At 43.2% G+C, this 23,543-nt stretch overlaps 1 protein-coding gene across 2 annotated transcripts; it reads left to right on the top strand.

Annotated features, from left to right (window-relative positions):
• On the top strand, positions 1-23,368 carry MRPS5 (mitochondrial ribosomal protein S5). Of its 2 annotated transcripts, XR_015137432.1 has the most exons (13): positions 1-81; positions 3,668-3,748; positions 6,041-6,178; positions 9,239-9,364; positions 10,610-10,843; positions 12,547-12,581; positions 13,945-14,035; positions 16,254-16,300; positions 16,765-16,822; positions 17,125-17,187; positions 20,132-20,230; positions 20,305-20,441; positions 22,989-23,368. XR_015137432.1 is itself a non-coding variant. In XM_086328270.1 (12 exons), exons 1-12 carry the CDS (start codon positions 24-26, stop codon positions 23,211-23,213), a joined length of 1,293 nt encoding a protein of 430 aa, XP_086184396.1. In that variant the 5' UTR covers positions 1-23; the 3' UTR covers positions 23,214-23,368. The 2 variants fall into 2 exon arrangements, 1 of the variants encoding a protein (XP_086184396.1); XM_086328270.1 differs by lacking the exon at positions 20,132-20,230.
• The last annotated feature ends 175 nt before the right edge of the window (positions 23,369-23,543 follow it).

Genomic DNA, 23,543 nt, shown 5'->3' on the forward strand with positions numbered 1-23,543 from the left:
GGAGGCGCTCGTGGGCCTCCACCATGGCGGCGGCAGTACGCGCTGCGGGCTTCCTCCCTGCTCTGTGTGGCGCTTCGGCGGGTGAGAGCTGGGACGCTGGGACCCGGAGCTTTGAGCCGAGCGGGAGCGGGGGTGGGGGCGGCTCTCCCGGGGCCTGCATTCGCCCGGGCGGGAAAAAGCAAGAAGCCGCAGCTCCGGGCCCCTCGCGCCGGTTTACCGGCTCATTGGGGTCTGCTGTGTGACCTTGCGTGCGTTCGCACAGGGCATGGGTGTGTAAAGTGAGGATGGACTGGACGCGGTCCAGGGTCCCTTCCAGTTCACCAGGCGGCTCGTGCATGCTCGGCTAAGTGAGGAGGATAGTTGCAAGCCATCATCGCCTTCCCCGCGGGCGCGACTTGTGGGTAAATCGAGGCCAGAGAAGCTCGAAAGGGAAATAGGCTGTCCTCCAGCTTGAGTCGGATAGGATTAGTGTCAGTTATTTTAGATTTCGGGCTGATCAATACTCTTTATTAAAAAGAAGGATGTTGGTATTGTCCCCCACCCCATGTTCGTTGTTTGCAGCCCGAGGAGAAGCAGCCTACTATCCTCCAGCGCAACGTTTATCTCTAGGAACCAGTATACCATTGACCTGACCGCTGATCGCTCTAAAACCTGCAATCCAGCATTCGTAATTCTGAAATCTAAAGATCTGTGAAAATCTAAAAGTTCTTTTTTGTAACTTGTTTTGTTAGGAAACTTGACCTGAAATCCTTTGTTGGAAAATCTGACCTGAGAAATATTTTTACTTTTGTTTATGTTTGTGACCACCTCCTCTTTTTTCAAAGCCCTGTTCAAATAGCACCTAGCATCTGCAGCTTTCTTCCGTGAGTTCTTATGTGTAGCAGGGTCTGTCTTAAGTTCTTTATGCTTTTTTCCTTCATCTTCACAATGTCTTTATGAGATAGATACCTTTACATTCCCATTTTACAGATTAGGGAATTAGGGCACACAGGTTGAGAAACTTGTTCAGGGTTAGACTGGAAGGACGTCAGGTTTTTGTAGCCATACCAGCTGGTTCCAGAGCCTTTTTCTTTCTTTTTCTAGTGTATAAATTTTTTTTTGATAGTGGTTTTATTGGGATGTAACTTACACACTATATGATTCACCTTCTTAAACTATACAGTTCAGTGGTTTTTAGTATATTTACAGAGCTGTGCAAAAAAGATCTTCACGACCCAGATAATCATGATGGTGTGATCACTCACCTAGAGCCAGACATCCTGGAATGTGAAGTTAAGTGGGCCTTAGGAAGCATCATTACAAACAAAACTAGTGGAAGTGATGGAATTCCATTTGAGCTATTTCAAATCCTAAAAGGTGATGCTATGAAAGTGCTGCAGTCAATATGCCAGCAAATTTGGAAAACTCAGCAGTGGCCACAGGATTGGAAAAGGTCGGTTTTCATTCCAATCCCAAAGAAAGGCAATGCCAAAGAATGTTCAAACTACTGCACAATTGGACTCATCTCACACGCTAGTAAAGTAATGCTCAAAATTCTCCAAGCCAGGCTTCGGCAATATGTGAACCGTGAACTTCCAGATGTTCAAGCTGGTTTTAGAAAAGGCAGAGGAACCAGAGAGCAAATTGCCAACATCACACTGGATCATGGAAAAAGCAAGAGAGTTCCGGAAAAACATCTATTTCTGCTTTATTGACTATGCCAAAGCCTTTGACTGTGTGGATTACAATAAACTGGAAAATTCTGAAAGAGATGGGAATACCAGACCACCTGACCTGCCTTTTGAGAAATCTGTATGCAGGTCAGGAAGCAACAGTTAGAACTGGACATGGAACAGCAGACTGGTTCCAAATAGGAAAAGGAGTATGTCAAGGCTGTATATTGTCACCCTGTTTATTTAACTTATATGTAGAGTACATCATGAGAAATGCTGGGCTGGATGAAGCACAAGCTGGAATTAAGATTGAGGGGAGAAATATCAATAACCTCAGATATGCAGATGACACCACCCTAATGGCAGAAAGTGAAGAGGAACTAAAAAGCCTCTTGATGAAAGTGAAAGAGGAAAGTGAAAAAGTTGGCCTAAAGCTCAGTAGTCAGAAAACTAAGATCATGGCGTTCAGTCCCATCACTTCATGGGAAATAGATGGGGAAAGGGTGGAAACAGTGTCAGACTTAATTTTTTTGGGCTCCGAAATCACTGCAGATGGTGATTGCAGCCATGAAATTAAAGGACGCTTACTCCTTGGAAGGAAGGTTATGACCAACCTAGACAGCATGTTAAAAAGCAGAGACATTACTTCGTCAACAAAAGTCCGTCTAGTCAAGGCTCTGGTTTTTCCAGTGGTCATGTATGGATATGAGAGTTGGACTATAAAGAAAGCTGAGTGCCGAAGAATTGATGCTTTTGAACTGTGGTGTTGGAGAAGACTCTTGAGAGTCCCTTGGACTGCAAGGAGATCCAACCAGTCCATCCTGAGGGAAATCAGTCCTGGGTGTTCATTGGAAGGACTGATGTTGAAGCTGAAACTCCAATACTTTGGCCACCTGATGCGAAGAGTTGACTCATTTGAAAAGACCCTGATGCTGGGAAAGATTGAGGGCAAGAGGAGAAGGGGATGACAGAGGATAAGATGGTTGGATGACATCACGGACTCAGTGGACATGAGTTTGGGTAGACTCCAGGAGTTGGTGATGAACAGGGAGGCCTGTGTGCTGACGTCTGTGGGATCACAAAGAGTCTGACATGACTGAGCGACTGAACTGACTGACTGACAAAGCTGTATAACCATCCCCATAATCAATTTTAAAACATTTTAATCACCTCAAAAAGAACCTTACCTATCATGTCCCCCAGTTCCCTGTTCCCCCAGCCCCCAGAAGCCACTAATCTACCCTTTTTCTCTATTGTTTGCATGTTCTGGATGTTTCGTATAAATGAAATCATGTAATACATGATCTTTTTTGACTGTCTTGTTTCATTTAACATAGTGTTTTTCAGATTTGTCCATATTGTAGCATAAATCAGTACTTCCTTCTTATGGCAGAATAATACTCTATTTTGTGTATGTACCACGTTTTTGTTTATCCATCATCACTTGAGCATGTGGGTTGTTTCTACCTTTTGGCTATTACGTGTAGTGTTGCTGTAAGTATTTGTGTGCAGTGTCCTTGTGTCTATTTTCATTTCTCATGTGTATGTACCTGGGAGTGGAATTGCTTGATTGAATGGAGACTCCATGTTTCCCTTTTTGAGGAACTGCTAGACTGTGTTGTAAAGTAGCCGCGCCTTTTACGTTCCCACCAGCATGAGGATCTTTATTTCTCTACATCCTTGTCAACACTTATTTTCTGTATTTTTAACCATAGTGATCCTAGTGGATGTGACGTGGTATAAATTTGTAGTTTTGATTTGCACTTGCCTGATGGTTAACGAATGCCTTTTTTTGAGGAGAATGTGTGAGGCTTGGTAACAGGTCAGGTGTGAGTGTGAAGCAGCCAGTGTGATGTGATGTCGTCTACTTGGGCAAGTGGTCATGGTGCCCAGAAACTCTTCATTTACTTGTTTTGGTTCTTTCATACTATAGATGTTGCTATTCCTTAGGTGTTAAAAATGTTCCTTTTCATGTAGAAATACATCTTAACCTTTGTTTTTGTTTTAATTTACAGGTCGTTTATGGTCCAGGCAGCTTTACCTAAACACCTTTCCAACAGCTTCCATTTGGGCGTTGAAAGCTGTTCCCAGCAATGGTGAGATTATTTATCTAACAACCTTTTCTTCTAAGATCTGATACTTAAGAGTACTTTGTGTAGTTTCTAAAATGTAAATGAATGAAGTACATTCTTTATAATAGAAATGGGTAAGGTCTAAAGAGTATTTTTCAAATTTTTAATGATAATGGCAGTTATAATTCAAGGTCTAAGATGTAATAGCCACAATTTATTGAACAATGATTTGTGTGTCAGGTTAATAGTATGTTATCTTGGTTAATCCTCACACCAGTTTTTAGTGACGGAGTTGTTATTCCCATTTTACAGATGCTAAAATGAGTCTCTTAGAGGCTAAGTGACTTGATTAAGGTCACACAGCCAGTAATGGCAGGACTGGGTTCTGAGGTGTTTTGAATATTGTGACGCCTCCTTGAAACACAGTGTTTGCAGAAGGTTTTTGTTCTTTCCTGACGGTGCCAGGCCCTCTCTTCACTCACTTTCCAAAAAGGAAGAGGCCGGTGCTTGCCGAGCCCACGTTATGCTTTGTTGTTGTTGTTCAGTCACCAAGTTGTGTCTGACTCTGAGCACTGACCATAAGCATACCATGATATTCCCGGGTGGCTTGCTCAGTTGTAAGGGACCCGCCTGCCAGTGCAGGGGATGGGAGGTCAATCCCTGAGTCGGCAGATCCCCTGGAGAAGGAATGGCAACCCACTCCAGTATTCTTGCCTGGGAAATCCCATGGACAGAGGAGCCTGGCAGGCTACAGTCCACGGGGTGGTAAAGAGTTGGACAGGACTGAGGCGACTTAGCGTGCACACACTAGGTATTACATTATACCTACATCACTTACTGGTGTTGACTTTGTACTAGTTTGAGTGACGTATACGAACCTTAACTCTTTGTGACCCTATGAAGCGTAGCCTGGCAGGCTCCTCTGTCCATGGGATTTCCCAGGCAAGAATACTGGAGTGGGTTGCCATTCCTTCTCCAGGGGATCGTCCCGACTCAGGGATTGACCTCCCATCTCTTGCATTGGCAGGCGGGTTCTTTACAGCTGAGCAAGCCGCCTGGGAATATCATGTTATGCTTATGGCCAGTTAAATCCTGCCTCCTCCGCATGGTCTCTGGTTAGGGCAGAGTTGAAAGCTCACTGTGTCCTCTCCGCGCTGGACTTGCCGTTAGTCTTCTTCCTTTCGTCTTGTCAGCCCTGCAGTTGAGATGCCTCTGTGCTTGTTCAGGTGGTCCGGCAAGCAGTCTGGAGCGCCTGGCTCTTCCTGCGTTTGTGTCTTTGTTGTTCAGGTGATGCGTTCAGTCATAAACGACGTACTCGGCCCTTGACTCTGAGTCAGGCAGTGTCCCAGCCTGAGCTGATACAGGGTCTGGAGAAGGGATCTGTGAGGAAGGCCAGAAAGCAGCACTCTTGCTGAGGGGACAGTCCCACAGGAGGCTCTGGGGCAAGGAAAGTAATGACTGGTGGAATGAAGAGACAGTTCTCCTCCACTTTTTCTGCCTGTGCAACCATGACCAAACGACACCCTCAGTTTCCTTGTGTATAAAATGAGCAGAGTAGTTCCTGCTTTGAAGATTGTTATCTTAAAATACTACACTTCCAAGGAATACCAAAAGGTTTTTACCTTAAAACCATTTCCCTTTGCTAGGCCTTCTCATTTTCCAGTGACACTTTGTTTTAACTTCTACCCGGTTATACTTCCAAATAGATAGTGTATATTATTCTTTTCCCTGTTAACATCGTTATGCTAATTGAAGATTTAACTAAGCCCCATGTCTGGTTTTTCTGAGCATAGACGCAAGCACAGTTTCTATGTGATCTAAATCCCATGGACACAGGAGCCTGGCGGGCTACAGTCCATGGGGTTGCAAGAGTCGGTTATGAGTGAGTGACTGAGCTGAGTATTTCAAGGATTGCAACATTAAACAGCAAGAATAAATTAATGTGTACTTGGTATTTTGTTGAAGAATGAGGGGGTTAAAAGAAAAACTAAAATGTGTCCAATGTAATGGGATTTAGAGTGATTGTTGAAGACCTGAATTTATTTAAAATGAAAAGCCACGAGTTTCTATTTACTTTTAACTGAACCATTTACTCAATAAAGCTGACAGGTCCAGAGAGATCTCCCTGTGTCATCTGAGCCAGCGTCCAAAAGTTTGCTTTTATTTTTTAAAGAAAGACTGTCCTCCAAATATGATTCTTAAAAGTTCAGCATTTTAGTGGCTTGTTTTTATAAGTAAGAGTTAATTTGTGGCGTTGGCAGTGTCTCTGCGCAGGCGTGGAGCGTCTAACGCAGTTTTGCTCTTGTCTGCCTACAGGCCCTTCGTCATCTGCAGGAGCCACAGGCCGCTGCCGTTCTACCCACTTGGGCCCCGCGCTGCAGACACAGTGCTGCACTCCTGCTCCCGGGAACGTGACAGCCCAGCAGTACAGATCCTATAGTTTCTTCACTAAACGTACGTAGTCTGGCCACCAACTTCCCATTTCATGAAACAGGAAAAGAAGAGGTGCTTTGGTATCTTAATTTTTCTTCTTTTTCTTCTCCTTAAACGAATTTACACTTCAGAGGTTAATATATGACGTACAGGCAGGCATACCTCGTTTTATTGCACTTTGCTTTATTGTGTTTTGAGGATATTGCATTTTTTGCACATTTAAGATTTGTGGCAACCCTGTGTTGAACAAATCTGTCTGCACCGTTTTTTCCAACACGCTTTGCTCACTTCGTGTCTCTGTGTCATATTCTGGTAATTCTTGCAATATTTCAAACTTTTTAGTTATTATATTTGATATGGTGATAGGAGATCAGTAATCTTTGATGTTGCTACTTTGACTTGCTAAAGATGAACATTTTAGCAATAGAATTTTTTTTTAATTAAAGTGTATACTGTTGTTTTAGGCATAATGTTTTAGACACAGTGCTTTTAGAAATAATGCTATTGCATGCTAAAGACTGTGGTATAGTGTAAACATAACTTTTGTATGCACTTGGAGACCAAAAATTTGTGTGACTCACTTGATTGTGCTAGTCACTTTGTTGCAGTGGTCTGGGGCCAAATCCAGATTGTTCTTGTATTGTTCAGTCGCTCAGTCGTGTCGGGCGATCCCATGGACTGCAGCGTGTCAGGCTTCTCTGTCCATCACCAACTCCCAGAGCTTGCTCAAAACCATTGAGCATTGAGTCGGTGATGCCATCCAACCATCTCATCCTCTGTCGTCCCCTTCTCCTGCCTTCAGTCTTTCCCAGCATCTGAGTGGCCAAAGTATTGGAACTTCAGCATCAGTCCTTCCAATGAATATTCAGGACTGATTTCCTTTAGGATTGACTGGTTTGATCTCCTTGCAGTCCAAGGGACTCTCAAGAGTCTTCTCCAGCACCATAGTTCAAAAGCATCAGTTCTTTGGTGCTCAGCCTTCTTTATGGTCCAACTCTCACATCCATACATGACTACTGGAAAAACCATAGCTTTGACTAGATGGACCTTTGTTGGCAAAGTAATGTCTCTGCTTTTTAATATGCTATCTAGGTTGGTCATAGCTTTTCTTCCAAGGAACAAGCGTCTTTTAATTTCATGGCTGCGGTCACCATGTGCAGTGATTTTGGAACCCAAGAAAAGAAAGTCTGTCACTGTTTGCAGTGTTTCCCCATCTATTTCCCATGAAGTGATGGGACTGGATGCCATGATCTTCGTTTTTTGAATGTTGAGTTTTAAGCCAACTTTTTCTCTCTCCTCTTTCGCCTTCATCAAGAGGCTCTTTAGTTCCTCTTTGCTTCCTGCCATAAGGGTGGTGTCATCTGCTTGTCCAAGTTTATTGATACTTCTCCCAGCAATCTTGATTCCAGCTTGTGCTTCATTCAGCCCGGCATTTTGCATGATGTACGTTAAATAAGCAGGGTTGACAATATACAGCCTTGATGTACTGCTTTTCCAATTTGCAACCAGTCCGTTATTCCATGTCCTGTTCTTACTGTTGCTTCTTAACCTGCATACAGGTTTCTCAGGAGGCAGGTCGGGTGGTCTGGTATTCCCATTTCTTGAAGAATTTTCCACATTGTTGTGATCCTCTCAGTCAAAGGCTTTAGCATTGTCAGTGAAGCAGAAGTAGATGTTTTTCTGGAATCCAGATTTATCTCCATTAAAAGTGCTTGCACTGTGAACTTTCAAGTTTTTGATGGCATTTATAGATAGCATCCTTTTTAAGGAATAAAGAAAGAAAGTCAGTGTTTAGTGAGAGTATAGCTTGAGGTTGGTAATTTTATTTCAAACCTGTGGTTCTCTTAAATGAATTAGTGTCAATCTAAAGTTTGCTTTGATCAAGAATACACAAAGCAGCATGTGATGTGGAAACTGACCTATTTTTCTGAGCTTCAGTTACAAAGATTAGTTCTAATAATATGTGTATTTTGAAAAACAGGGTACTCTATAGATGCAAAACATTAAAAAATACTGTAAATCCAAAACATTTTCCCCTTTTCATGTTATCAAGCCAAAGGATCAAAGTGTAAGGCCTTTCAGGAAGCAAGCAGATAGAACCTTTAAAGCCTAAGGGCTCATAAAAAAAGGAAAATGAAGATACTCATTTGACTTCTGGAATGTGTTTAGTATTTCAGGCATGTAGATATATGTGTCTTAGATTTTTGACTAGTACAATGTTTGTATGGCTCTGATTCTTTATTAAATTGGTAATGGAATAATTGGTTGTCATAAAATCAGTTGGTGATAACGTGAAAGGCAGAGTCCTTGTGGAGACCATTTAAATCTAATAAACAACGTGGCTATACCAGTAAAATTCAGAAGTAGTCAGAAGTAAAGAATCTGAATGTTCCACAAGTACAGAGGGGAAAATGCTCTGCAATGTATGGCAGGAAAGATTGGGGGAGCCTAGAAATTCACAGATGGAAACAAATCAGTGGTTTCGGGGTCTGTACATTAAAGTAAAAGATAATCATCTAAGAAGTACATACAGGCATGTGCAGGGATTAACTGTCAGACCCCATACATGCTCATTCTTTCCCAAGAATGGTTAGGTTTTCATTAGAGTTGAAGACGAATTTGGGCATCTTGTTTTGAAGGATATACAGACGTATAGGGCATTTTCAGAATAGAGCAGACAAATAAATGATTAAGATTTGTGGGTTCAAATTGCAGAGTTGGTTCTTTGGGCTAAGAGACCTGTATTGGGAAGGCTAGTTATTGATTATCTCAACAGTTACTGTGGATGTCACATAGGTGATAAAATGTTCAGGAGACACATCTATAGGAAAGTAACTGGGATGTAAATGTTGGTTGTCTTTTGTGCTGGGGAGGCCATATTCTGTAAAAGGAGTAGCAACAAATCTTGGGCTTTTCAAATGGAAATCATGTGGAATGTGCAAAGGATGTTTTAATTTTGCTTTCATTGCTGCAATGATGCAGATGACCCCGCTTCTTCCAGCCCTTTTTACTCAACAGGAATAAATCAGTAGGCCCTGAACCACTGCTTGAAGAAATTCTGTAACACCTGTCTCTTTACAGTGACAGCAGATGAGCTATGGAAAGGTGCTTTAGCAGAAACCGGTGCTGGAGCAAGAAAAGGAAGAGGCAAAAGAACCAAGAGAAAAAGAAGGAAGGATTTGAACAGGGGTCAGATCATCGGTGAAGGTAAACTTAACTTGTAAAAACAGCTATTGTGCTAAGATTTTTTTTTTTCTCTCCAAAACTTTATAGATGTTTTATGAACTAGAAACATCAAAACATTTCTAATGAAGGACATTAGGAAATGTGGTTTTAGAGTCCAGCCAAATGGCTCATTGCCCCATGATTCAGGGGAAGAAAATCTCATAAAAAGAGATTCATTCATTGAGTTATTCATTCCACAGGCCTTAAGTGCCCTTGTGTGGCATCTGCTGCGAAAGGCCCTGTGCTCAAAGAATTTACAGTTCAGTGGTAGAAAATTAGAATTTTCTTTGCTAAGGGTCAAGAAGTAAGTATTTTCAGCCTTGTGAGCCACATGGTCCCTGTTACAACCATTCAACTCTGCTGTTGTAGCAGAGGAGCAGCTATAGGTAATACATAACCAAATGGGCACAGCTATGTTCCAATAAAACTTTATTTACAAAAACAAGTATGTGGGAGTCTTAGTTCACCGACTGGGGGTCCCCTGAATTCAAAGTGAGGAGTCTTAATTGCTTGATCGCCAGGGAAGTCCCTTGATGCTTTTTTTATTTTCTTCAATCCCAGTTGCCTCTGCTAAGGAAACCACTGATTTCATTTTGATGTTTCCTTCTGACATTTTCTTTTTTTTTTTAATTTAAACTTTATTTTGTATTGGGTTATAACCGATTAACAATCCTTCTGACATTTCTAATGCTTTTGTATACATAAAAACCCTAAGAGGAATATACATTTTCTTTTAAAAATCATTAGATTATATCACACGGTACATATTCTCTTATACTTCACTTTTTTTTCACTCAATAATAGGTCTTAGAAATTATTCCATATCAGAACCTACAGGGCTGCCTTATTCTTTGAGTTGAATGCAGCATATTTCATAGGTTGGATATGCCATAGTTCATTTTGCTGTTTCAATATTGCTAGACAGTTTGGTTGCCTCTCTTTTTGGGCTTGACAAATAACGCTTGAGTGGACATCCTTGTCCAAGCACACGCATGCTGCATAACCGAGGGGCAGTGTGTCTCTAGGCAGTACCGCTAAGGGGAATTATTGGCTGCTACCATGGGTATGTTTAAAGTTTTAGTAGACGGTGCCAAGTGGCCTGTAAGTGAGTATGTTAGTATAAGCTCCCACCAGCAGTATCTATCTGTATGCCCACTGCCTGGCATTTTAATACTCAAGAAGTGAATGCTTTAAAAGAATTATTTCTGTGTGTTTTTAAACCTTCAGGGCGTCGTGGCTTCCTATGGCCTGGTCTGAATGCCCCACTTATGAAAAGTGGAGCTATACAGACCATCACTCAAAGAAGCAAGGAAGAGCAAGAAAAGGTGGAGGCCGATATGGTCCAACAGAGAGAAGAGTGGGACCGGAAGAGGAAGATGAAGGTTAAACGGGAGCGAGGATGGAGCGGAAACTCGTGGGGCGGCATCAGTCTTGGCCCCCCTGACCCCGGTCCCAATGGAGGTAGCAGAGTCCTGGTTTCACTTACGTCGTGATGGAGAGGGCACTCCTAGTTTCTGGAATTCTTTGATATGCTTCTAGTTACTCCTCTGTTTAGACTGCCCTTTTCTAATACAGAATCTGAATATCACTGGAATAACTTCACATTGTTAACCAACTGTATTTTATGAAACACTAGAGGCCTGTAAACCAAGAAGTATTCCACAGATAGGATGCAAAGCACTGGGTTCTGGTGTCTGCCTTGTGTGGCTTCTCAGAGCCTTCGAGCGTGGTGGTGTGCACTACGCCTATTACGCGTCTCCCATAGTACGTGGTTTCCCAAGTGCTGTTGGTCATGGGGTATGGAGCAGCATGCCTTGGGAGTGCTATTTTGATAACAGAAGAAACCAAATAGTTGTCATGAAGCATCCTAAAAGAACACATGAAATAAAAGTTGATAATATTTATCAGATGAAATTAGAAAACAAAGTCATCTCCCCCACTGTTTCCTGAGTATGTAAAGAAGTAAAAATCGTCTGAAAAATTTGTTCGTGTCTACGAATAGGAGATGAGAAAGTAGGCAAGAGTTTGGCTGCTTTCTTAAGTTTGGCTTAGAGAGGAGAGGAGAGGTTGAGGTGGAGAGACTCAGCCAGCACACTGAGGACTTAGAAGAACACTTCCCATGGGAGAATGACGATATGGGGGGGAAACCCATGAGCTCAAGTCCCTCCTGGGGGCCCAGGTTTAGACTGTAGATAAATGGGTGAACTCGTGACAGAAGAAAGGGCAGCGGACAGGGTCAGGTGAGCTGTATTTTGACTGTGTGAGTGTCGTCTCTCCAGAGGCTTCCTTGAGTTTTTGAGAAGGAGATGGGAACATGGACGAGTGTGGCCACCAGAGTGTGTTGATGAAAACGTAACGTATCTGGGACTGGCCTCAGAATTACCCAGTGGAGTGGGAATTGGACCGAATGTAGAGGAAAGGAGATTGACGTGAGTTGATAATCACTGAAGCCAGCTAATGGTACATAAACGTACATTTTGCTGGTGGTTTTGTTGTCTATGAATGTAAATTTCCTATAGTCAAAATAAAAGAACAGGGAGTGTTTGAAATGGCTGCTGTGGTGAGAAGAGAGAGACCTGAGTAAAAGGATGTAGAAGGCCCGCGGGCAGCAGAGAGGGCTCGGCTGAGTTGGAGACCATGAGTTCTCAGTGGCCCCAGTGTGTGCCGTGCTTTGACTTCTCTGTCATAGCGCCAGCAGGTCAGGTGTGGCCAGACAGCTGTACTGATTGCATCCTGGATGGTGTGGTGGACGGGGGAAGAGGTGAGCGAGTTGAGGACATTCACGAGACCTAGCGGAATGGTAGGCGGTAGTGTCTTGACTGAGTGGGAGAGGCTGGAAGGCCAGAGGGGTGATGGAGAAAGGGGAGCAGTGGTCAGGAGTCTGGAGATGCTGGCCGAGCCCCAAGAACCGTACCTTTGAGTCACTGAGTGAGAGCTGGAGGGGTCGGAGAAAGCAGTCAGGAAGATGGTGGCCAGGTTTATGAATTTCGGGGTGGAAGAGTTTCTGGTAGTGATGAGGACCAGGGTGCGGCCTGGAGAGTGGCACCAAAACATCTGAGATTCTTGGTGAAAAGTCAGCGATGGCGCCAGTGATAAAAAATGCTGTCATACACTAATTACATGGACGCGTTTATCTACATTCCTGTTTTTTTTCCTCCCTGCAGAAACGTATGATGATTTCGATACCAGGATACTTGAGGTAGGCATGCTGAACTAAATACCGAGTTAAGCCTTTGGAGAAGTTGGGTTAGTAGATATTGAGGGGATACAGCAAGAGGAACAGTGAAGAAAAGCCTTTGATGTGTGACTTTCTGAGCTACAGGGCTGCTTTGTGTAAGGAAATGATGAAACTTCAATTTCAGTTCTCTTCTGACTGCTGCCCTTTTGAGGGGCTGCTCATCAGGGTCTCATCGCAAGGTGACTTCAGTGGTACTGTTGATACCAGAATTTGGAGATTGCATTAAATTTCCTCTTTCTTAAAGCAGAGGTTGCAGTAGCAATTTCTCTTGGGATCAGCTGTATCTGACACTTAGTTCAGGAAGCAGAGGTTGGAGGGAGACATGGAGAGGGGTAGAAAGCTTGGAGTTACTGTGAATATCCATCTCTTGCTAGGGAAAGGTTCTGCTGGGCTTCTTATAAGCTCTTGAAACTGAAGTCTGTATCAGGTCAGTTTCAATCACTTTTTCCAGGGCATTTCCTAAAATCGTCAACTTCCCTTTGAGCTCACACTTGGTGTTAAATGCCATATGGAATGTGTTGAGTTTGTGATTGATTGTGTACGTTATTTCTTCAGTATCAATTACATTCAAGTTTATATTTACAAGTACTTTACGTCTTTGGGTCCTGGTATACCCCTTGTGGAAGTTAGTTCCTTTGAAGAATTTTGTCCGTGGGGGTGATTTCCAGTAAGAGGATCCGCAAGAGTGGGCTTGAGCTCCCTTTTTCTTTAAGTTCACTTTATGGGAAAGGGCCACCAGGTAAGCAGTTAACAGTTTCGTAGTTCTTGGTGAATGTATAAATATGCCCCCAAATGTAGATTTTTCTACAGTGCATAACAATCAGGTATTTCAGAAGTCTCTGTCTCCTTTTGAGTCTAATCCATAGAGACCCGCTTCTGTGCTGCTTGTGTCTGCACCTGCATTTTATCATTTGTAAGATTCACACTTCTTCATACTTTAGCATCTCTGCTATTGGGATGTGTCACTCAGTCAGTTACCAACTGTGTTCAAGTTGAATCAGCAACTCTTTTTCTTTCTTGTGGTGCCTTCATTAAAATAAGATAGACTGTGTTTTACAGTTTCAAATCTCTTTAAAAGTTATCTCAGTCAGATCGTCTAACCAGCTTGTAAAATAAGAAGAGAAAGTCCTGTTTCCATTTTACTCCTGAAGAAAGAGCCCAGATGGTGGTTTCCTTTGGAGGAAGTGTGCTGTTTGTGCTCGTGGGAGTGAGGGACGATGTGTGTGTTCACCGTGTATGTGTGTGCGTGTGTGTGTAGGTTCCTTTGGTTCCCTACTTCAGAATTTCCTTAAGGGGTAACATTTATGGCCATTTTGTCCTCTAGGTGAGAAATGTTTTCAACATGACGGCCAAAGAGGGAAGGAAGAGATCCGTCCGTGTCCTGGTCGCTGTGGGGAACGGCAGAGGAGCCGCAGGTGAGTGGGGGGAGGACGTGAGGAGCTGGCGGTGGAGGGGACAGGCATGGTCTGCCCTCAGCTGTGCACTCAGTGGCTTCAGGCTTTTCCCACTGATTGTCTTTTAGTGGCTTAGGCTCACAGACCTTGTGGTGAACCCAAGTAATTCCTTAGAGGGAAAAGAGAGATCTTCCTACACCTGCTTTTTCCCATGAGGACAGTGAATATTTTAAAAGGCTTAAGACACGATTGTATTATGTATAATAGTAAAAAAAAAAACTGGGGGTGGGGAGAGAGACAGTAAATATTGCACAATAGGGACACAGTTACCAGAAGAGTATATGTAACCAAGCATTGTGATACGCTATAGCCATTAAACAATTATGGGAAATCACTTCAGTTCAGTTCAGTTTCTCAGTCGTGTCCGACTCTTTGCGACCCCATGAATCGCAGCACGCCAGGCCTCCCTGTGCATCATCTCCCGGAGTTCACCCAGACTCACGTCCATCGAGTCAGTGATGCCATCCAGCCATCTCATCCTCTGTCGTCCCCTTCTCCTCCTGCCCCCAATCCCTCCCAGCATCAGAGTCTTTTCCAATGAGTCAGCTTTTCGCATGAGGTGGCCAAAGTACTGGAGTTTCAGCTTTAGCATCATTCCTTCCGAAGAAATCCCAGGGCTGATCTCCTTCAGAATGGACTGGTTGGATCTCCTTGCAGTCCAAGGGACTCTCAAGAGTCTTTTCCAACACCACAGTTCTAAAGCATCAATTCTTCTGCGCTCAGCTTTCTTCACAGTCCAACTCTCACATCCATACATGACCACTGGAAACACCATAGCCTTAACTAGACGGGCCTTTGTTGGCAGAGTAATGTCTCTGCTTTTGAATATGCTATCTAGGTTGGTCATAACTTTTCTTCCAAGGAGTAAGCGTCTTTTAATTTTATGGCTGCAGTCACCATCTGCAGTGATTTTGGAGCCCCAAAAAATAAAGTCTGACACTGTTTCCACTGTTTCCCCATCTATTTCCCATGAAGTGATGGGACCAGATGCCATGATCTTAGTTTTCTGAATGTTGAGCTTTAAGCCAACTTTTTCACTGTCCTCTTTCACTTTCATCAAGAGGCTTTTTAGTTCCTCTTCACTTTCTGCCATAAGGGTGGTGTCATCTCCATATCTGAGGTTATTGATATTTCTCACAAAATAATCATTAGGTCAAAGAGACAAACTAAAAACCACTTATATAAGACTAATATAATCCCAGTTTTTAAAAAGTATGTTTATATGTAAAGAAAAGCCTATAAGGATTGGAAGAGTACACACTGAAAAGATTAAAAATGTTTAATTAGTATGTTCGCCAGTTCTTCAAATTTCTTCTTGATACTCTTCAGTAAAGTTTCCACAATGAACATCTGTTTTTGAAATGTATACATGAATGTGTAAAGGGAAGAAAACTGGAAAACTGCCTATTTACATCCATACTGACACTTATAAAACAGGTATTTATAATACCTGTAGATAGAATGTTGCCAAAGGAAACCACTCTTTAACAGTTCCTTGGGCTTCCCTGGTGGCTCAGAGGTTAAAACATCTGCCTCCAATGCGGGAGACCTGGGTTCGATCCCTGGGTCGGGAAGATCCCCTGGAGAAGGAAATGGTAACCCACTCCAGTACTCTTGCCTGGAGAATCCCATGGACGGAGAAGCCTGGTAGGCTACAGTCCATGGGGTCGGGTCGCAAAGAGTTGGACACAACTGAGCAACTTCACTTTCACTTTTCTTCCCAGAAATTCTTTGTTCCTATACCACCATATATTTTCTGTAGAAATGAATTTGTTTATTTTGGCCGTCCTGGGTCTCTGTTGCTGCGCGGGCTTTGCGCTACATGTGTTGAACAGGGTACTCTAGTTGCAGTGCATGAGCGCCTCACCGCAGTGGCTTCTAGAGCAGAACGTGGGCTCTGGGTGCCGTGGCTTTAGTGGGTGTGCCTCCCGGGCTGTAGAGCACAGACTCGGTAGTTGTGGTGCACGGGCTCAGCTGCTCCACCGCATGCGGGATCTGCCCAGATCAGGGATCAAGCCTGTGTGTTCTGCAGGCAGATTATTTACCACTGAGCCACCAGAGAAGCCCAACAGTGAGCTTCTTGTACATGTCATTTACTGTACTTTTGCAAGTATACTGATAGGGGAAATTTCTTGCAGTGAAATTGCTACCTCAAATATTTTTACTTTTTCTTTAAAAGGTTTTGCCATTGGGAAAGCCACTGAACGGGCAGATGCTTTCAGAAAAGTATGTACATTTTTTTCTTTGTTAACAGTAAAAGATCAATAATGTCTGTGCTAGACTTCGTGGGAACCACAGAAAAATACTTACTGTCAAAAGTTACTGATCTCATAAAGGCAGTTTCAGAAGGGCCTGTGTCCTTGCGTCATTTCTGTTAGCCTTGTGATTGCTTACTGGAGCTATGAGACAGCGGTGAGTGTTTGAACACTGACAGACTGTTAAACAATATTAAGGAATTATTGATTTGGTTTCAGTTTGGGTTTTTTTTTGGCTGTGGTAGTGATGTTATTTTATTTATTTATTTTTTTCAAAATTAAATCCTTGACTTTTGGAAGCATCTACTGAAATTTTGGTGTAAATTTGCAATTTTCCATAATAAAATATTTTATAAAAGGTATTTTTTGAATCTCTGAGAAAATGTAAATTCCTAACAAGAGATTTAAGAAAATTATTTTCCTTCTTTCTTTCAGGCAAAGAATAGAGCCGTTCACTATTTGCATTATATAGAACGATATGAAGACCATACCAGTGAGTGTTAATCTTTTCTTTTAAAATTTTCAGGCTTATACTTGTTTCTTTATGTGTGGCACTATATCTCTGTGGATATTTTTGTGTTTCTCTGCCTGTTACTACCTTCTTTCATATAAATATATAAAATGTAGAACCAAACTTACTCTCATGAGAAGGTTAGTAATGAGTGAAATCAGAGTTGGTTACTCATCCGTGGCTGATGCATGATGGCTGCTTAGGGTCGTGGTGGTTGCTTTGTGGTATTTGCAAGGGCATTAAAGCTGTACCCCTAACCCTGTGTTTCTGTTTTTACCCTCCAGTATACCACGATATTTCCTTAACATTTAAAAGGACACATATCAAGATGAAGAAACAACCCAGAGGTAACTAAAAACTTATGATGTGTTGGAGGGAAAGCAGAGAAACTGTACCAGTTTCATCCTGCCCCCTGTTTTTGCTCACCTTTGCCTGAACTCATTTTGAAAACACCAAAATGGACAGGCCTAAGTTAGATTTAAGTCGATTGAGGTTTTTGGGGAAGTAAAAAGCAGTCAGCCTTAGGACTTCCCTGGTGGGCCAGTGGTTAAGACCTCAGGCTTCCAATGCAGGGGGCTCAGGTTTGATGCCCATTTGGGGAACTGACATCACACATACTGCAAATCACAACAGAAAATAAATGAATTAAATGTATAATTCAGTGATTTTTTTTAAAAAAAGTCGTCAACCTACTTAGACTCATATGATTACAAACACATTCCAGGGGTAACTGTAGGCGGGAAGAGCACTTAATGAATAGGAAACAGCAACTGGATAAGTAGTTGAGTTTGTAGCGGGAACAGTGGTTCAATCAGTCAGTCAGTTCAGTCGCTCAGTCGTGTCCAACTCTTTGCGACCCCATGAATCGCAGCACGCCAGGCCTCCCTGTCCATCACCAACTCCTGGAGTTCACTCAGACTCATGTCCATTGAGTCGGTGATGCCATCCAGCCATCTCATCCTCTGTCACCCCTTCTCCCCCCACCTTCAGTCTTTCCCAGCATCAGGGTCTTTTCCTGATGAGTTAGTTCTTTGCATCAGATGGCCAAAGTATTGGAGTTTCAGCTTCAACATCAGTCCTTCCCATGAATATTCAGGACTGATTTCCTTTAGGATGGATTGGTGGATCTCCTTGCTGTCCAAGGGACTCTCCAAAGTCTTTTCCAACACCACAGTTCAAAAGCATCAGTTCTTCAAAAGCATTGGTTACTTGTAGGGAATTCACTGATGGATGCTACAGATGGTTCTTTTCCAATAGCATATTCAGTTCCTTTAATTTACTCTCATCATTAAGTGTGAATTGAACAACTTTGGTGAGCCAGGTGCTATACCAGGCTCTGAGGATCTGGAGATGGACCTTCGTCCTGTCTTGGGAAGAGCAGGCAGTCAGAGTTTAGGGTCATGGGGCTATGTCAGTTATGCCCAGTATACTCAGGCAGTAGAATTCTTAAACATTCTGATGTGCGTTTCACCTGTGGTTCTACAGTAAAAATGGTTTTGTATAACTCTAGGTAATATGTTAAAAAGTCTGGTTCAGAAGATAGAACATACACAGTATTTAAATTTTTCACGGCAAAGCTTCTAATACAACTTTGCTAGAGCCATGGCATGGAAATAAGAAAGAAAAAAAAAAAAAATCAAATGTAGTACCAATTATATTAGTGCACCTGAACTTGCCTTCTGCTTCAAAATCATAAGTAATCATTCATATGCCAGATAATAAAAACATTTATCATTAGAAAAAGTATTGAGTTGAACACTTGGACATTAAGGTTTAAACCTGTGCTGTCCCATTTGGCTTTTGAGTACTTGAAAGGTGGCTTCTGGGAGTCCCTGTGTCACATACCACCAGATTTCAAAGGCTCCATATGAGAAAAAAAAAAGGATAAGGAATAGCTCAAAAATATTATGGTATTGATGACATGTTGAAATGATAATGTTTTGGACATACTGGGTTCATAAAATACATTATTAAAATCAGTTTTACCTCCTTTAAAAAAATCTTTTAAAAATGTATCTGCAAGATAATTTGAAAATATATATTGCTAAGTCACGTTAGTCGTGTCCGACTCTGTGCGACCCCATAGACGGCAGCCCACCAGGCTCCCGTCCTTGGGATTATCCCGGCAAGAATACTGGAGTAGGTTGCCATTTCCTTCTCCAGTGCATGAAAGTGAAAAGTCAAAGTGAAGTCGCTCAGTCGTGTCCGACTCTTTGCGACCCCATGGACTGCAGCCCACCAGGCTCCTCTGTCCATGGCTTGCATTTGTGGCTTGCCTAATGTTTTTGTTAGACATGTTACTTTGGATACATCTTTATCTGAATGATTTTTGAAAGACTGCTGGTTTTAATTGCAGAAGTTACTTTTTTTTTTTTTTAAATCTTTGCTGTCTTCTGATTAAAGCTGTATTTTTCAGCTCAGCTTTAAGGTATGTGCTGAGTTTTATGCCTGGCTAATCAGAGTGCTAGAGAACTTCCCAGGTGGTGCAGTGGTAAAGAATCTGCCTGCCAATGCAGGAGCTGCAGGAAATGCGGGTTCGATCCCTGGGTCAGGAAGCTACCCAGGAAAAGGAAATAGCAACCCACTCCAGTGTTCTTGCCTGGAGAGTCGCATGGACAGAGGGACCTGGTGGGCTGCAGTCCATGGGGTCATGAAGAGTTGGACATGACTGAGCAACTAACCAGCAACAACATGGGTAAGGGATTACAGGTAGCCAAGAGTGGGGTGAGTGGCTGGAGAGGAAACCATGGAAGATTTAGAGGCCAGCATGGAGGTGAGAAGGGCAGGCCAGTAACTAGGAGGCAATCTGGGGGAGGATGTGTTACTGAAGCCAAGAGTTTTTCCAGAAGGAGGAAGTGGATGATGTCTCTATTCAGTGCAGCTGACCATTCAAGGAGGGTGAGAACAGATGTGTCTGGTGAGCCCTAGTTAACATGGACATGGGGTGCCAAGAAACTTCAGGCTCTCTGTTAGTCTTAACAGCCCTATTTTTTATCCGTGTGTTTAATAAACTTATAGGTATATGTATTTTAAAATTAATCATTTAATTAGTTTTTGGTTGTGCTGGGTCTTTGTTGCTCCTCACGGGCTTTCTTTAGCTGTGGTGTGTGCACAGTCAGGAGTTGTGGGGAACAGGCTTAATTGCTCCGAGGCATGTGGGATCTTCCTGGACCAGAGATCAAACCCATGGCCCCTGCATTAGCAGGCAGATTCTTCACCACTGAGCCAGCAGGGAAGTCCAGAAACATATATATTATTTACTTAGTCCTTATAGCATCTCATTTAAATCAGGGTCCTCCTTGAAGTTCGGGAAGTTGTGAAAGGTCACCCAGCTGGGAAGTGATGAAGCCAGAATGTGAACCAACATGTAAACCCAGAGCTGGAAGCCAGGTGAGGCCAGCAGGTGGCGCCACCTGCATTGTGGGCGAGTGGGCAGGCGTTTGACTTGATTCTCCTCTTTCTAGGCTATGGCCTCCGCTGCCACCGAGCCATCACCACCATCTGCCGGCTCATCGGCATCAAAGACATGTATGCCAAGGTCTCTGGCTCCGTCAACATGCTCAGCCTCACCCGGGGCCTCTTCCAGGGGCTCTCTCGCCAGGTAAGTCAACCCTGCGCTCGGAAACTGAAGAGCCAGTTTGTATTTAAGCGGTGTGCTCTGAGACCAGCATCTCCTGGGCCGCCCCGGAGTTGCTCTTGGGCCACCTGAGGACCATGCATTCTTTGTCTCTGGCTGCATCAGGTTAGTTAATCCAAGTGAAGAGGTAATTCATGAGGATTATCCTTTAAATGGAGAAGCAATGGCACCCCACTTCAGTACTCTTGCCTGGAAAGTCTCATGGACGGAGGAGCCTGGTAGGCTGCAGTCCATGGGGTCACTAAGAGTCTGACACGACTGAGCGACTTCACTTTGACTTTTCACTTTCATGCATTGGAGAAGGAAATGGCAACTCACTCCAGTATTCTTGCCTAGAGAATCCCAGGGATGGGGGAGCCTGGTGGGCTGCCATCTATGGGGTCGCACAGAGTCGGACACGACTGAAGCGACTTAGCAGCAGCAGCAGCATCTTTTAAAAAAAAACTGCATGGGTTTTTGAAGTTTTAAAATTAAGTATTTTTAAAAGCCAGTGATTATAATCTGCTTTTATTATGGAAAGAATATGTGCTTGTTCGAAAACTCCAACAACATAAAAATGTTAAATAAAAAGAGAAAGTCCCTTTCCTAATTCTGTCCTTTCAACTGGAACTAGGGTGAAGGCCCCTGGGCACTTGCACTCGAGAGTAGTCTCGAGTAAGTTTCATGTCACCTGAAGAGGTTGTTCAGGGGGACATCTGAGTCAGTAGGAACCGTGCATTCAATAGTTCAGGTTATTTCTCCACATAGATGGGGCCGCTGGGCCCCTGCCCAGCTCACCCCCTCAGCCTGGGCTGGGCTCACAGTCGCACCAGTGGCAGGGAGGAAGGGCTGTCATTGCAGGGGCCCCTCCAGCTCTGCAGGGCTGGCTTGTCCCTTGAAAGAAAGGCTGGGTGGACCTCAGCAGAGCTGAGTGAGCAGAAAGACAGCCGGGTTCAAGAGGCATTCACGGGCCTCCATTTGCTGAGGACTTTGGCAGGGTGACAGAGTGCTCTGGCTGTTTCTGAATAAAGTGATCCATGGAGTAATTGTAGCGGTCACTGTTTAAAATAGGAAAACTAACTGAAAGAAAAATTTTGCCTAAAAGAACTTTTTTGATCAGCTGTGTGTTAGTACTATCTAAAAACATCTCTCAAAAGCACTTCTAAATTTAAACTTACTTTAGAGACTTAATTGTGTGATGTAACTTAAAATGTTTGTTTTTAGGTTATATTTATGGTCAAGCAGACCTGTTCTTTTACGTGATATTTTGTTTTGTGTTAGTACTTTGAATCTTTGGCTACTGTGACTACGTATCATCTCTTCTAAAATGGCATCAGCTATAAAAAGTTGCATTGTGCTACTCAAAAAAAATGACACCAGTGTAAGCGACACACCACTGATTATAAGACACTCCAACTTATTTATTTATGAATTAGCACTTCTCTCTTCTAATTTCAAATGCATGCAGAATTAGAGTAGTACAAGGTGTACGTTCTCGCAGTATTTTAGATGTTTTAATATACTGTCTGTAAACCACCTACCGAGCTCACTCACCTGGTGCAGACTCACGGCTGCCATCTGTTACGAGTCCTCACGGCTCTGTTATACCAACAGTTAGCCGCTCACGCACCCCCCAGCCAACCCAGTCATTCTGGACCAAATCTCAGACATCAGTGTATCTCACTCATAAATATCTCATCATGTATCTCTAAAAGATAAGGACTAAAAAGTACCAGACAGTACTACCATCATGCCTAAAAAGTTACCAGTAACTCAATGTCAAACATCTAGTCAGTGTTCATAGAAATGTATCCATTTGTCAGATTAAAAAACATTTTTTTATATAGTTTATTTGAATCAGATGGCAAAAAGATCAATACGTTTAAAATCTTTGCTGTGTCTTTTAAATCACTTTTAATCTGTAAGTTCTGTTTTTCTTTTTTCTCTTACATTTTTTGTTGTTGACGAAATCGGGTTGTTCGTCCCAGTCTGGTGCTGGATATCTGAGGATACTTGACATCCTCTGTCCCTGCGTGTCCTGTAAATTGGCAGCTAGAGCAGGGGCATGGTGAGAGTCAAGTTCATTCTGGGGCACAGCATGGCACATGACTGGGAGGGTGAGGAAGACAGGAGGCCAGAGGCCAAGGCCCTTTCTTCATGCCCCTTGGGGGTGGGGCGGTGGGTGGGATGCTTCTGCCCCCAGCCCGTCACCTTTAGGATAGCCACAGGAAGTTCCTGCTCTTTAGGTTAAAGACCAGATTTTTTTGTGTTTTGTGTCTTTTTTTTTTTTTTTTAAGTAAAATCTTACTTTCAATCACTCTTACATATATTCAGTTAGCTAGTCAACTTGATATTGTGTTACCTGGGCCACGTTTCTTGCTGTAATAATCACCCTCAGTTAATGAACTCTTAGAGTTGCTACATTTTAATCAGCCAGACAGTTCTGCCACGCCAGATGAACATCAGGGGCAGACCGCGTTAGACCAGCCTCACCCACCTAACCTGGTGTTCTCTCCGCTTGGTTGTGCCCAGGAAACCCACCAACAGCTGGCTGATAAGAAGAGTCTCCATGTTGTGGAATTCCGGGAGGAATGTGGCCCTCTGCCCATCGTGGTTGCCTCACCACAGGGGGCCTTGAGGAAGGATCCGGAGCCGGAAGATGAAGTTCCGGACATCAAATTGGACTGGGACGATGTCAAGGCCGTGCAGGGAATGAAGCACTCTGTGTGGTCAGGTTTAAAGAGAGCTGCCACGTAGGCCTCCCTCCTGCCTCGGCCAGCCTGGCACCGGGTGCTTCCAGCACCTGCGAGAGACTCATCCTCTCACGCTTGAGATTGTCAGGGTTTTTTAAAAGGAAAGGCCAACCTTACATTTCTTTATTTACAAATAATAAATGATGTGGATGTAACTGATTGAGCACGTCATACATACCAGTCACTGTGGTAGGAACTTTACATATGTGTCTTAGTTAAAAACTACTTCAAATATTTATTTAAACTAGTAAAACTCAAATGAATTGGGGAGGCAGGGCTTTTAGTCTGACCTGATAAAAAATAACGTGCAGTCAAGTTATGGTTACTTGACTGT

This window comes from Bos grunniens, chromosome 11 (assembly GCF_055505025.1).
Source record: "Bos grunniens cultivar Pamir isolate PY7600 chromosome 11, Bosgru_T2T1.0, whole genome shotgun sequence".
NCBI lineage: Eukaryota > Metazoa > Chordata > Mammalia > Artiodactyla > Bovidae > Bos > Bos grunniens.